Source organism: Callospermophilus lateralis, chromosome 3 (genome assembly GCF_048772815.1).
Source record: "Callospermophilus lateralis isolate mCalLat2 chromosome 3, mCalLat2.hap1, whole genome shotgun sequence".
NCBI classification, from domain to species: domain Eukaryota; kingdom Metazoa; phylum Chordata; class Mammalia; order Rodentia; family Sciuridae; genus Callospermophilus; species Callospermophilus lateralis.
The window spans coordinates 156836714-156852685 of record NC_135307.1 but is presented as its reverse complement, the minus strand read 5'-3'; the positions used below and the strand labels follow the sequence as shown (position 1 = coordinate 156852685).

The window sequence follows — 15972 nt, the reverse complement described above, 5'->3', positions numbered from 1 at the left end:
GGAGACTGCAGTAGAATGTGTCAGTTTGGGCAGTCAGGAAAAAAAAAAGTTATAAAAAGTCCAAAACTCATTGTTATTGGGAAGGGATGAAAGCTCAAAGCCCAGTGTTCATTGCATATCTTCTTTCCTGGGATCCATTGTTACCTAGAGCTTCACTATTTTCTTTTCTCCTTCCAGGATTCATTGGCAATGGGAAAGGGTGAAAGTCTAGGGCCCATCACTCAGTAACCGCCTCCTCCCTTCAGACCCATTGTCACTGGGAAGGGATGAATATTTCACCTTCTTCCTTCCTCCCTCCTCTTAGTTTACACTGTCTTGTTTTTCATTTTCCATTTCCTTCAATAGAGATGGAACTATTTTTTAACAATAATAATAATTTGTTAGGGTAATAGTTCCAAATTCCAAGCAATTTTGCATACTCTCACTCAAATTCCCTAATATCTCTCTGAGAAGCCTAATTGTTAGTATTACTGGAGGAGTCAGAATTCTAGAATCACCATTATTTATCATTATGGCATGGCTAAATCAAATAAATACTTATAATACTTATATAATTAAATTGTTATTTTATCAGCAGTTCCTTTTGTATTTGGCATCTGACAAGCTGCAGAGACAGGAAGGCAAGGGAGGAATTTGGGAGAATCTGGGGCAGAGGAGTGGGAAAGAGGAAGGGAGAACACAGGTATCGGATTCAGGACAAAGTTGGGATTTAGCAATGATTGGGTTATTAGGACTGGGGATGAGGTAGAAGAAAAACAGTGCAGAGACAGTGGTCAGTCTGGGCAGAGTGGAATCTGGGCTGGAGTGGGTGGCTTGACCAGCGACTGGGCTGGAGTGGGAGGCTTGACCAGAGGTTGTAGGACGCTAGAGCTTAGGCTGAGCGCCGCTGTTGATGGGGCGGGGCCTATACAGGATGGGCGGGGTTGGGGTTAGGTCTCTGGTAGGCGTGATTGACGTAGGCGGGACCAATCGGCGGGTGGGCGTGGCTGATGTGGGCAGGCCCCTGCCGACCTGGTCGAACTGGGCGCGCTTCCGGGTGTCACCCGCAGAGGGCGCCGGCCGGGGGAGTCGCCCGTTGAGTCGCGAGGCCGGACAGAGAGCGGCGCCGCCCCACTCGCCCCAGCTGCCGCCATGAAGGCCGTGGTGCAGCGCGTCACACGGGCCAGCGTCACAGGTCAGTCGGGCGGGGCCGGGCCCGGGAGGAGCCGCCCCTGATCCCCGCGACCCGTGGTCCCGCGTGGGGGTTCCTCGGCGCCGTCCTCGGGGCTGCTGCGGGCCCCCGGTGAGCTCGGCCCCCGCAGCCCGGGTTTCCCCTCGGCTCCGGGGCAGCGCTGCGGTCGGGAGCGCCCCGCACGTGCCAGGCCGGCTGCCGCGCGCCGCTGGTTCCGGAGCTCCGTTTTGGGTTCAGTTTAAGCGCACTTCATCATCGTTATCATCGTCATTTTTCTTTCTTTCTGTTTTTTTTTGGTCCTGCGTACTGTGTAGCAGAACCTGCGAGTGCCCCCCTGGCCGAGTCTTCAGTACACTGTTGCACAAACAACACGTAGGGAGCATTTCCGGAGCCGGGACTCCGCCCTCTTCCCACTGCTCTACCTTGAATGCTGCAGTTTTGCCCGTTTGTTTGCACATCCCAATTTTTATGGAGCTTGACTCCGGATAAGATGCACAGAGGTGAAGAGTTGCTTCTCTGATGACTCTGACAGTTGTGTACACGCACGTGACTTCTCCTAGACCAGATGCAGAAGGTCCAGTCCAGAAGGTCCCAGTCCCTGGATGCGGGTCTTCCCCATGCTGAATCCTGCTACTATGGGTCAGAACCTAAAGAATTCGAGATGAAATATTTCTCTTTTCTAATTTCTGTGGATCAGGTCACCCGACCATTAGTCATCATTTGAACCCTCTACAACTGGGGTCCAGATAATGTAGATAGTGTAGTTGTTGTAAGTACTGAAACTGATTTGAAAGGTATTAAAAAAATTCAAATAACAGATTTTATATTGTCTTTAGTCTTATGAATTATTATTGGCAATATTATATTGTTTCAAGCCAGGGGTGCCAGCTACTCAGGAGGCTGAGGCAGGCGGATGATTTTAGCCCAGGAATCAGCCTGAGGAACATAGGGAGACCCATTTTCACAACAACAACAACAACAAAACCACAAAAACCAAAAACATTGTTTTAATAAAAAAAAAAAATTCCAGATATTCTTTCCTTCAAGCCAGTCTACACCAAAGATGTGTTTTTGAGTCCAGGAAGTATAAATGTAAAAACAAAACAACCCCCACCCCCCAAGAAACAAAATCACGTGTTTAGATCTACTTTTCAACCTTTATTAGTAAGCTGTTGGGTAACTTTGGTTTTGCAATGATCCTGGAATAATAAGGAATAAGGGGTAGGCCAGAACTGGGGTTCTTGGAGTTTTCAAAGGGCTTACAGCATTTCAATTAATATTCACATTCACAAAAACTGGGGGAATTCATAGATAAGACTTTTTGTTTATTTGGGAGAATCTTGCTGTCTGTTTTATATGGTCATCACCAACAAATTTGAATTTCTGCCCCTTGAACCAGTTTCTGTCCTGCAATCTGGAGTATTGAAGATATATATTTATTCTGTGAGATTTGCTGAATGGATTTTGAGTTTTTTTTTTGTTTGGTTTTGTTTGTTTTTGGTACTGGAGTTTGAACCCCGGGGCTGTTTACCACTGAGCTACATCCTCAGACCTTTTTTTTTTTTTAATTATTTTTAAAATTTTAAGACAAAGTCTTGCTGAGTTGTTTAGGGACTCACTAAGTTGCTGAGGCTGGCCTCAAACTTGTGATCCTCCTCTCTCAGTCTCCCAAGTGGCTGGAATTACAGGGGTGTTCCACTGAATCTGGCAGAGTTTGAGTTCTTTTAATTTACTACTTAAATTGTAGGGATGGGGCTGTAGCTCAGTGGTAGACTACTTGCATAGTATGCATGAAGCTCTGGGTTCAATCTCCAGCATCAGAAACAAACAAACAAACAAACAAACCCCCTCTACATTAAATTGTATACTTTTAGTTAAATCAAAAGATTTAAAAAAAGATAAGGGGGTTAAATTTTGAGAATATGTTAAGTTATTTGGAAATTCTAGATTGGGGAACCATGGAATTCTCAATATGGAGGGACCCTTGAGTTATTCAGACCTTCTAGTTGTAATGGAAAGGATCTTCTGGATTCCCCAAGAAATTTGAGTGGATTCACTGAAAGTTAGCAGCATTTGAATGACATTTCATTTTAGAGGTTTTAAAACACCACTTCCTATTTTATGGCAAGGATGAAGTAGCAGAACTCACACATCTTGTTATGTGGCAGGTTCATTTTATAAGATTGATCAGGGGCTGGGGTAGAGCATTTGCCTAGCATGCATGAGGCCCTGGGTTCGATTTTCAGCACTACATATAAATGAATAAATAAAAAATACATTTCCATCAACAACTAAAAAAATAGTAAAAAAAAAAGATTGGTCAGACACATTTTGATTTTTTTACAATGGTTATTTATTGAATTTTCTTCTTTTATGGTGCTGGGGATTGAACTCAGTGCCTTTTGCATACTAAGCAGCATTCTAAAACTGAGCTGTACTCCTAACTTTAAAAACTTTATTCAGAAACGTTTCAAACATTCAATAGAAGAAATAACACAGTAACCCCCATGTCCATCACTAAGTCTCAGCAAGTAAACTCTGGTGTGTATATAGTGTTTCAGAGATCGTGATGTCTTTAAGGGGTCTCCCATGCCACTTATTTGTGGAGAAATTGACCAAACATCTCTGCTTTTTTTCAGCCCTGTGATCTTTTTGTCTACAGTGGTGATTCTCAAGTTTTTCCCTTAGCAAACCATTTGTTTTTCTTAAAAGAACCCTTTGAACCTCCAGGTTTTTATGCTTGTTCCTGGAGAAAGGACAAAACTGCTCTAAAATAAGATGGCAATGTCTGTGTCATATATAGACTTCGGGGGCGTACTTTATTTCTTATGAAGATAATAAATTATAAAAATGTTGAAAATCTACTCTTATAAGATAATCCTAATTGTAGAAAAAGCTTTTATGCACAAAGATTGTCTCTACACATACTTATTGAAGGGAAAATTTCGAAATAAACCATGTGTCCAATAAAATGGTTAGTCAGTCACTGAAGAGGATGCAACTGTTAAAAGGTGCTCAGGAAGTTTGACATAGAAAAATTTTTATGCAATGTTAAGAGAAAAGATTAGACACAGAAATTTATATCTAAATATAGCAGTTACAAACAAATATGAAATAAAACCAATGAACAGAGAAAATATCAAAAGGAAATCATAGGAACAGCCTACACCTATAATCCCAATGATTCAGGAGGCTGAGGCCAGAGGATTGCAAGTTCAAGTTCATCCATGGCAATTTAGGAAAAAATTGTCTCAAAATAAACAATAAGAAGGGCAGGGGCTATAGTTCTGTGGTAAAAGCTCTCCCTGGATTCAGTTCCTGGTACTGAAGAAAAAAAATCATTAAAATAACAAAGTTTTAATATTTTAAAGACAATTAAAGCTTGTCTTTGTGTTTTTGTTTTTTTTTTTTTTTGGTACCAGGGATTAAACCCAGGGGTACTTAACCACTGAGCCACATCCCCAGCCTTTTTGTGTATTTTTTTTAGAAACAGCCTCTCACTGAGTTGCTTAGGGCCTCAGCTAAGTTGCTGAGGCTGGCTTTGAACTTGCAATCCTCCTACCTCACCTTCCTGAGCCACTGGGATTACAGGCATGTGTGACCATGCCTGTCTGTTTCTTATATTTTCCAAATTTTCTGTAATATTGTGCATTATTTTAATTAATTAAAATCTACTGTGTTTAGAAAGCATATTGACACTGTAGAAAGTGTTGATTTATTTGAAGAACAAATAAAACCAGAAGACTTTTTCTAAAGCAGTGCAGACAAGCAAACCAAGCCCAGTTGTTTATTCTTTATTTCTGGAAAGATTATTTCTGATTCAACTTTTGAGTCAGTGGCTCACAGGACAATCAATCACAAATAGTCTATTATAAGAAAATCAGCACTAAAGAAAATATTTTAAAATACTTATTAGCATAAAAATAAGAGAAATTTTATACTTTGCTAGTATTTCGAAAATAGATTGATACTGGTGTTCCCCTAGGGTCTGAATGTTATGTGGTCCCTTGTCAGACACTTGAAGAAAGAGGTGAGATTCTCATTCTTTCTTTAACTTGCAGTGTATTGCAATGTGGTATACAGTCTGTGCTGCTTTGTTAGGTATATTTATACATATTACTATCCAGTAGAAGCAAATAACAGGAAACTGGCAGAGTTGACTGTTCTAGTCCTGATTGGACCATTAGGTTAGTATGCAATGCAATAATCAAACAACAGTAATCTAATGTGATTGGGCAAAAAGTTGTCAAAAAAGAGGACATTATCATGATCACCACTGAGATATGGATTTAGATTCACTGCCATTGTGATGACTCTGGGCCTAAGTACTATGGCAACATTTGTGATATTGTCCACTGTAGTAGGGCATACCTTTGACTATAAATACAGTGTGTGTGGAAAGAGATTTTCTTTAGTGGATGGGGTAACTGCTTTAAATGATTTGGAGATCACTGGCTTAGATTGTTACTTCTGAACTACACTGGGAAATAACAGCAATTTTCTGAGGTGAAGCTTAATGCATAAATTATATTTTTGCTATTGTTCTCTTTTTTTCTTTTGTGGTACTGGGGATCAAACCAAGGGCCTTGTGTATGCTAGGTGAGCACCTTATTACTGAGCTATACCCCCACCCCTTAAAATCATAGTGTTTATGCATAATGTATTTATCTGCTCTGCAGTAAATAGGAAAAACATTTTTAAAATGATGTGAACATTTTCCATTTTGTGCTTTATGTATTTTGTTACTTGGTTTGCTGATTTCCAAGAAAAACAGAAATCTCTTTTCTAAGAATTAATCTAGCTTAGCTAGATTATTTGTGGGGGAGGAAAATCCTGTTCTGGTTTTACAGATGGCTAAATTTGATCATAGAAAGTTACAGATGTTGAAGCTGGGGTTATGACTCAGTGGTAGAGTGCTTGCCTAGCATGTGTGAGGTATTGGGTTTGATCCTCAGCACCATATAAAAATAAATAAATAAATAAGGTATTTTATCTACTTACAACTAAAAATATTAAAAAAAGATAGTTCTAGATGTTTTACCCTGTATTACCTGAGGTAATATGAAAGTGTTGCTCTAAAATCCTGCGATATAAAATCAGAATGTATGGGAATTATTACCATCTCCCTGTATTTGATTTTTGGATATCTCTCAGTTTTATTTATTTATTTATTTTTTAAAACTCCTGTCTATTTCCCGAGTAAGGGCAAGAATCAGACCTAATTCCTCTGTAAAGAGTCACTAGCTACCTAGGCTCCTTTTTTTTTTCTTAAACTAACTTTATTTATTTATTTATCTTAGTTTTTAGCAGACACAACATCTTTGTTTGTAAGTGGTGCTGAGGATCGAACCCGGGCCGCATGCATGCCAGGCGAGCGCGCTACCACTTGAGCCACATCCCCAGCTCAATATCTCTCAGTTTTAACCAAGGAAATTATGAGAAGTATGTGTGATGTGTAAAATAACATTAAGCACTCATGACACCTGTTTGTTAAGTCTTTTCTCCCTTTTGATTCCTTTCTAGTTGGAGAAGAGCAGATAAGTGCCATTGGACGTGGCATTTGTGTATTGCTGGGTATTTCACTGGAAGATACACAGAAGGAACTGGAGCACATGTAAGACACAAATTTCTCTGTCACTGCCATGTGCATGGGATACATAGTGGTTTCACTGGCAACTTCTATAGTTTTTTGGGCCTTTGAAGGGAGTGAGTCCCTGTCATCTTGGTCCATCCTCCCACTGGATGTAGTATGGCTATCTTTGTGTTTCAGGTGAGACCCAGGAAGAATAAACTGTCAAACCATAGTCAACAGCAGAGTGGGAGCACAACTTAGCCTCCATCTCTGTTTGTTACTACATCTGTGAGCTCTGCCTCTTTGTGCAAAACAGGGCCTCTTATTAATGTTTTCTCTTTCTCTCTCTCTCTCTTTTTTTTTTTTTTGTACCAGAGTTTGAACCCAGGGGTGCTTCACTACTGAGCCACATCCCCAGCTCCGTTTTAAAATTATTTTTTAAAATTTTGAGACAGGGTCTCTCTAAGTTGCTGAGGGCCTTGCGAAGTTGCCGAGGCTGGCTTTGAACTTGAGATCCTCCTGCCTCAGCCTTCTGAGCAACTGGGATTCACATAAGGACCTGGAACTTAGATTAAATTTCTGTCTCCTGGTTTTTCACAGATACTTTAGCAAAAAGCCTGAACCCAAATTAGAATCTGGGCTACTGGGGTTTGAAATTGGTGCTTTTTTACTGAGGGAGGGGAGTTTGCCATTGCTGCTACCTGATAGCTGTCTTGGTAGAGTCAGCCTTTCCTGAACTTGCTTTTTTTCCCCTGCACCAGTTGACACATTTGCTTCGAATCTGGCCACTATATATTTTGCTCCTTGGTTTGAAGAGCCTGGGTATAACTCTGCCCATTTGTGCCTTTGTTATTACATTGGAAGTCCCACTTGGAACCTAATTCCTACTAAGGTGTCAATGACTGATTGGACAGTTTGATACCACTATAGGGATGTTAATATTGTACTCTTGGTATTGAGTATTTGACTATCCCCTCCCTGGATGCTAAAAGAGGAGTAGAAGATGGTAGTGGTTAATGACTGAGTCTTTAGGTCTGAGTCCTTCTATAGCTCTGACATATAGATAGCTAATATTTAATTAGTGATTAAGAGATGTGATTCAATGTAAGGCACATACTGGCTGTGGAGTAGGGGTATAGTACCCATTGCAGAGGACACCCACATGAAGAGTCAGTGGATTAGGATATTTAGAGCCCTTGGAAATGCCTTTGCTTTTAACATCATTCAAAGGTGGCTCTCAGGTGGTGAAATTTCAGCTTTCATGCAGTCAGTTCTTTTGTAGTTCTTAAATCTTACCTGCCCAGTTCCTTCCAAGGGGTGGCTGTCCTTTGTAATCTACATGGGGAAAGCCCCTCGGGGCTCAAGAAGCACATGACATAATTATCAGGTGCCTTTTCTTAGATCTTTTTGTACATTTGCAATATTTACAAGTTTTCTCTCAGAGTATTTGCATATTGATTATTTTGAATAACTCTAAGAAGGGGTATAAGATGGGGTTTCATTTATTCCTGTGTGAAGATTGAATTCTTCTGTAAAAAAATCAGCATTGAATTTAGGTATGGATATAGCCTCTAACTTGGAGGAACTGACTATGGTGTGGTTGTCATTTTGGCCTCTGTTCCTACCAGTACTTGCTGTAAATTGGAAGGACTGACAAAAAAGAAGGAAATCCCCCCTAAAACCATATGAGTTAGGACTGTTATTACCTAGTATTGCAGATGAGGAAAATGAGGCATGGAGCGGATTAGTAACTTGCCCTTGGTCACACCATCTGTAAGTGATGGAGTCACCATTAGGTTCTTATTTGGCAGGATGCTGGGGACACTTTGGGCTTACAGGGTGTGTTGGGAGCCTTGTGATCCTGCATGTAGCTCTCACCACTCTTTTTCTCCTTAGGGTCCGAAAGATTTTGAACCTGCGTGTGTTTGAGGATGAGAGTGGTAAGCACTGGTCAAAGAGTGTGATGGACAAACAGTATGAGGTGCTGTGTGTCAGCCAGTTTACTCTTCAGTGTGTCCTCAAGGGGAACAAGCCTGACTTCCACCTGGCGATGCCCACAGAGCAGGCAGAGGGCTTCTACAACAATTTTCTGGAGCAACTGCGCAAGACTTACAGGCCAGAGCTCATCAAAGGTAGGCGGGAGTTGCTGGGGGCATAGCTCAGTTGTGGAGTGCTCACCTAATATGCAAGAGGCCCCAGGTTCAATCCCCAGTACTACAAAGAAAACAAAGTACTGAAGAGAGTGAGCCTGCACCCAGAAAGGGTGTCCCTGGGACACCTCCAAGTAGAGGGAGAAGTGAATGTACAACTGAAGCATCTCTTTTTCTGGAAAACCATTGTTTATATTTATTGCCCACTTAAAATGAAATAATAGCTGTTACTGCTGTTGCAGCTGTACCTAACACATGCTCTCTGTATACTCTTGATACTATTCACCCTTCTCCATTCTTTTGTTTTTTTGAAATGTTTAAGAGCCCAGAGGTGTGTTTGATATTGTGGTGTTTCTTTGATTGTTTAGATTAGCCTTATCTAATAGAAACAGAGTGTGGACCCTAAATGTGAGCCAAATATGTCATTTAATTTTTATTTTTATTAATTATTTTTTGTTGTTCTTGCTATCTTGGAGATCAAACATGCTGGGCAAGTGCTCTACCTCTGAGCTATACCCACAGCCCTGTCATTTTAGTTTCTAATAGCTATAATAAAAAAAGTAAAAGGAGGCTGGGAGTGTAGCTCACAGGTAGAGTGTGTGCTTAGTATGCATGAGGCCCTAGGATGGAACCCCAATTCCCCACCCCCCAAAAAAAGACAGTAAAATGAGCCAAGTGAAGTTGCTTTTAAAAATATACTTTATTTAACCTGGTTCAGAATATTATGATTTTTTTAACATGTAATCAATATAAACATTACGAGATAGTTTACATCCAATTAAAATGCTTTACGTTTCTTAGAGCAGTATGAAGTTCACAACAGAATTCAGAGGAAGGTAGAGAGATATCCCATATACTCCTCCCCTACACATGCAAAGCCCTCCCATTAGTAGTATCTCCCACCAGGGAGACACATTTGTTACAACTGATGAACCTCCACTGATGTGTCATTTTCAACCACAGTCCATAGTTTCCATAAGTGTTAACTCTTGGCTCTGTGTGTTCTATGGGTTTAGATAAATTTATAATGTAATGTATCCACCATTAGAGTATCATGCAGAATATTTTCACTACCCTAAAAATCTTTGTGCTCTGTTTATTCATTCCTTTCTTCCCACAACTCTTAGTGACCACTGATGTTCATTTTATCCATAGTTTTAGCTTTTTCCAGAGTGTCATACATATAGTTAGAATTATGTAGTATGTAGCCTTTTCAGATTGGCTTCTTTTACTTGGCAAGAAGCATTTAAAGTTCCTTTTTCATGACTTTATTGCTCATTTCTTTTTAACACTGAATAATATTCCTTTGTCTGGATGTACTATAGTTCATTTACACTTCGAGCGTAATACCTTGCAGTTGGGTCTGAGTGACATCTGCACAAAGGCGAATAAATTCTGAAAGGATCCCCTTTTTCCTCTTGGGTCTGAGGATGTTCTGGCAAATTTTATTTGCATTTTCGAATGCTAGCTACTTAACGATAAATTCACAGGCATCTGGATCCCCTATTGACCTGTTAGCTGTTTTATATAATTGATCCACAAGGTGCGAAAATAATTCTTCTGAGCCCTGTTTTATCTTAGTCAAAACTAAACTAGACTGGACCCGGGAAGAGATTTGTTGCCATGCCCGTTTAGCACATGAAGTTATCTGATCATAAACTGCAAATTCATAGTTGAGCTGTCTTTCTAAATCCGAGAATTCACCCATTCCCATTAACATCTCTAAAGGGGTTTCAATATTTTGTCTCCTCTTTCTCTCCGCCTGCTTGGTACAAAAATCGGTCCAGTAAGACCACCAGAGAAGAAAGTTGCCGCCATTTAAACAAGCTCTGGCCATGGATACCCAATCTCAAGGTGGAAGAGGTTCTTGACAGCCCAATTCGAGCAAGTTTTGTACAAATGGCGAATTAGGACCATAAATATTGTAAGAGGTTTTTAACGCTTTTATAGTTTTAAAAGGAATTATAGCACGTATGCGGACACGCTGATCTTGTTCGTTAACCTGTTCAAAAACTGAAATCTGGTAATATCTTCTCCTGCTTCCTGTGCCCTCCTGAGTCCGTGTTGTAATTAATGGTGTAAGCAAAGTCATAGCCAATTCAAAGTACCTATCAAAGCCTGTTCTTCCAGCTGGAAGTGGCCATGGCGGGTGCAGGTCCCGCTATATGCAACCTAGCAAAATTTCCTGGTGACTAGGTTCCCTCCAACTGGGATTCTTTGTTTACTGCTCGGTCTATTCCTCTCCATTTTGAATTTGTCTCACAAAGCTTCTCTGAATTACTAATCTGTTTAGTTTGGTTGAGCCTAAACTCTTAGTTTTTGGTCTCACTCTGAGGCGATCTTCCTGGTGGGTGACATTTTGAGTGAAATTTGATTCCTACTCTCAACCTAGGTATAAGGAAGAGAAATTCTTTTTCGAAGAATTAGCCTCAGGCTGTTTTTCTTGCTGTATACTCTTAATTGCCCTTTGGAGCCCTTTTAAAAGATCCTGGGTGGGGGGCATTGACCATGATCTAGATCATCAAAAATACATTTCTGATGCAGTTCAAACTTTCTGTATACTGTCTATCGTACCCCTAGACAATTCAGCAGAGAGACAGCCTTTATATAATTTTCTTGCTAGTCTCTCCCACGTATGTAAGTCTGGTAAATCTTGTTCACAAAACCATGGGCAAAGCTCGCTAATGTTTTTAAGAACTGTGCCAGCTGGCTCTTTTTCACTTGCTTTTCTTTCCGGTTAATTATAGTTTCCAAAATGGTTAAATGTCTTTATCTGTTGATAAGATAAATCATTATAAATCTTTAATGTCCTTGGCTCTAAAACTGTATGCTTCCTCTGTGACCCTTCAAAAAAATTTCATGGTCCAATAAAATTTTGTAGCGGGCTTCTCAATTCTACCTGAAATTTCCCCTAGAGCAGCTCCACATTTATGGGAGCCACTTGTGCCTACCATGTGCACTGACAGCTAAACCAGAGGTCCCTTGAGTGAACTCCTTAAGGCATCAAATAAAACACAGACACACAATTTACCTTTAAATCAAGCTCTAGGACAGCTCCGCTCTCAAGCTCCCCAAAAGGGAGAGCGAGGAATCTCAGAGAGCGAACACATTTCAGAGTGGACTTTTTATTGGGGGATTCTAGATTCTATAGAAATTTCCATCCTATGAAGGTCAAGGGTGGGCAGGGTTACAAGGACAAGTGAGAGTAGGAAGGCACGCCCATTCCCGAAGACACATTTGCTTTTTTTTTTGTACCCTCAAAATTGGGGCTACCATCTTTGGCTACTTAAAAGCAGCCAGATCACGCGGTGACCCACAGTGCCTCAGCCAACCAGGAGGGGAAGCAAACGCTGGTCACATGCTATGATGGCTTCCCACACATTTATTCACTTACTGAGGATATCTTGGTTACTTCCAAGTTTAGGCAGTTATGGGTAAAGTTGCTGTAAATATCCATGTGCAGGTTCTGTGTGTTCATAAGTTTTTAACTCCTTGGGATTGATATGAAGGAGTGCAGTTGGTATATCAAATGGTAAGATGAGTATGTTTAGTTTTGTAAGACACTACCAAGCTGCCTTGCAGAATGGCTCCTCAGAAAGGAACGGGACTTCCTATTGCTCCATATCCTCCACAGCATTTGGTATTGTTGTTGTTTGGAATTTTGGCCATTCTAATAGATATATAGTGTGTCTTGTTTCAATTTTTATTTCCCTTGATATATGATGTAGAATATCTTTTTGTATGCTGATTTGATATCTGTAAATTTTCTTGGTAAGGTGTCTGTTAAGGTTGTTGGTGCATTTTTTTTTTTTTTTTTTTTATGGTGCTGGGAATTGAACCCAGAGCCTTGTGCATGCGAGGCAAGCACTCTACCACCAATGTTAATAGTGTCAGTTCCCCAACTTTGTTTTTCTCTTTTATTTTTTAAAAATTTGTTCTAATTAGTTATACATGACAGTAGAACGCATTTTGACACACTGTGCACAACTGAGCTATATCCCCAGCCCCTTGGCACATTTTAATTGAACATTTGTTTTCTTAATATTGGATATTAGGCATTCTTTGTATATTTTGGATACCAGTCCTATATCAGATATATTTTTGCAAATTTTTACTTTACATGTTTGTCCTTTATCAGATATGGTTTTTTTGCTTCGTGAGTTGCTGGCATCATAAGCGTGTGCCACTGTGTCTGGCTCAGAAATGTCTGTTGCAAATATTTTCTCCCTGAATGTTGTTTGTCTTTTCATTGTCTTACAATGCCTTTCATAAAGCAGAAAGTTGAATTTTAAAGAAGTCTACTTTATCAGTTCTTCCTTTCATGGATTTAATTGTATCTAAAAAGTCATCATCTAGGTTTTCTCCTGTTATCTTCTAGGAGTTTTATAGTTTTGCATTTTACATTTTGGTCTGTTCTGAGTAGTTTTTGTGAAGTGTATAAAGTCTGTGTCTTCATTCAGCTCCTTTGCCTGTGGATGTTCAATTGTTCCCTCACCATTTGTTAAAAAGATTCCTTTCTCTGTTGTATTGCCTTTGCTCCTTTGTCGAAGACCAGTTGGCTGTGTTTATTGCAGTCTATTTCTGGGCTTTCTGTTTTGTTCTATTGATCTATTTTTCTATTTTTTGGCCCATTCCATACTGTATTAATTACTGTAACTTTATGGTAAGTGTTGAAGCCATTAAGTGTCAGTTCCCCAACTTTGTTTTTCTCTTTTATTTTTTAAAAATTTGATCTATTTAGTTATACATGACAGTAGAATACATTTTGACACATTGTGCACAAATGGAGCACAACTTCTCATTCCTCTGGCTGTACATGGTGTTTTCTCTTTTAATAATGTGTTGACTATTCTAATTCTTTGCCCCTCCATGTACATTTTACAATCACTTTGTCCATGTCCACAAAATAACTTGTTGAGGTTTTGATTTGGAAGGAATTGAATGTAGATCAAATTGAGAACTGGCATCTTGACAATATTGAATCTTCCTCTCTATGATATGGAATATTGCTCTATGTATTTAGTTCTTTGATTTCTTTTATCAGTTTTATAGTTTTCTTTATATAGATATGGTACATATTATACCTAAGCATATCATTTATGGGAATGCTAATGTTAATAGTGTCATGTATTTAATTCAAATTCCACTTGTTCATTACTAGAATATAGGAAAGTGATTGCCTTTTGTATATTAACTTATTATAATCACTTATTGGTTTCAGTTTTTGTTGTTGTTTTTGACTCATGTTTTCTCCATTGATGATCAAGTAATCTGCAAACAAAGACATTTTTATTTTTTCCTTCCCAATCAGTATATCTTTTCTTGCCTTATTTCATTAGCCAAGACCTCCAGTATAGTATTGGAAAGGAATAGTGAGAGAGGATATTCTTGCTTTGTGCCTGCTTTTAACAGGAAAGCTTCTAGTTTCTCTCTCTCTCTCTCTCTCTCAATATTCTTTATCAAGTTCAGAAAGTCCTTTGTATTCCTAGTTTACTGTAGCTTTTTATTATTATTATTATTATTATTATTTTTTAAATATTTATTTTTTAGTTTTTGGTGGACACAACATCTTTATTTTTTTTTAATGGGTGCTGAGGATCGAACCCAGCGCCCTGCGCATGCCAGGTGAGCGGGCTACCGCTTGAGCCACATCCCCAGCCCAGCTTTTTATTATTAATGGACTGTTAGTTTTTGCCAATACTTTTTCTGCATCTGTTGATGCAATGGATTACATGATATGATTTTTTTCTTCTTTAGCCTGTTGATGCAATGGATTACGTTAATTGATTTTTGAATGTTAAATCAGCCCTGCATACCTGAGTTAGATCCCACTTGATTGTGGTGTTTATTCTCTTTATACATTGTTGGATTCAATTTGCTAAAATTTTGTTGAGGATTTTTACCTTTTTGTTCATGAGACGTATTAGGCTGTATTTGTTTCATGGACTCTTTACCCCTTTCTTTTTCCTTTTTCCTCTCTAGTTTCCACATATAAGAGAAAAGGGCTGGAGTTGTGGCTCAGCTGGAAAGCGCTTGCCTTGCACGTGTGGGGCCCTGGGTTCGATCCTCAGCAACACATAAAAATAAATAAAATAAAGGTATTGTGTCCAACTACAACTAAAAAAAGATTAAGAAAAAAAAATAAAAGAGAAAAAAAATAACCTTTGACCTTCTAGGTTTAGGTTCTTTTGCTTAATACAGTGGTCTGAAGTTCCATTCGTTTTCCTGCAGATAACATAATTTCATTTTCATTTATGGCAGAACAACATCCCATTGTGTATGTATACCACATTTTCTTTATCCATTCATCTATTGATGAACACCTAGCTAGTTCTGTAGTTTGGCTATTGTAAATTTTGCTGCTATAAACATGGGTATACATGTTAATGCATGGTTATGTATGCCACTATAGCATGCTGACTTTAATTCTTTAATAAATACTGAGGAAGAGTAGAGATTGGTCAAATGGTAGTTCGTACCTTGTCTTTTGAGGAACCTCTATGCTGCTTTCCATAGTGGTTGTACTAATTTGTAGTCCCTCCAACAGTGTAAAAGGGCTCTTTTTTCTTCACATCCTCTCCAGCATTTATTGTTTGTATTTGTGTGTGTGTGTGTGTGTGCGCGCGCGTGCTGAACTCAGGGGTACATAACCACTGAGACACATCCCCATCCCTTTTTATTTTTTCATTTTGCTAAGTTGTTGAGGCTAGCTTTGAACCCTCCATCCTCCTGCCTTAACCTCCTGAGACTCTGGGATTACAGGCGTGTGCCACTACCATGCCTGGCCTTTTCCCACTTTTATACTAAGACTTTTGTACTAAATCTTTGAAACTTGGTATGTAGTTCATACTTCCAGCATACCTCAATTCAGACCAGCCACATTTCAAGTGCCCAACAGCTACATGTGACGAGTGCTTATCATACTGGATAGAGTAAATTTCGGTCTTTGTTCACCTGCTTACTGTTAAAAATGCTGAAATAGTTTAACTAATCATGGTTTAGTTTAGTTTATCTCAGGATAGAGGTCTGGGTTTATGGGAAAATTATGAATCCGAAAGATTTCATAAGAAGGTTATTTA

At 39.4% G+C, this 15972-nt stretch overlaps 1 protein-coding gene across 1 annotated transcript in view; it reads left to right on the top strand.

Moving 5' to 3' along the window:
• The first annotated feature begins 1020 nt into the window (after nucleotides 1-1020).
• Dtd1 (D-aminoacyl-tRNA deacylase 1) overlaps nucleotides 1021-15972 on the top strand; it is a 188758-nt gene continuing 173806 nt past the window's right edge. The window contains exons 1-3 of the mRNA XM_076848921.2: nucleotides 1021-1174; nucleotides 6695-6785; nucleotides 8640-8875. Coding sequence (XP_076705036.1) covers nucleotides 1132-1174; nucleotides 6695-6785; nucleotides 8640-8875 — 370 coding nt within the window. The 5' untranslated portion in view covers nucleotides 1021-1131. The remainder of the gene's footprint in view (nucleotides 1175-6694; nucleotides 6786-8639; nucleotides 8876-15972) is intronic.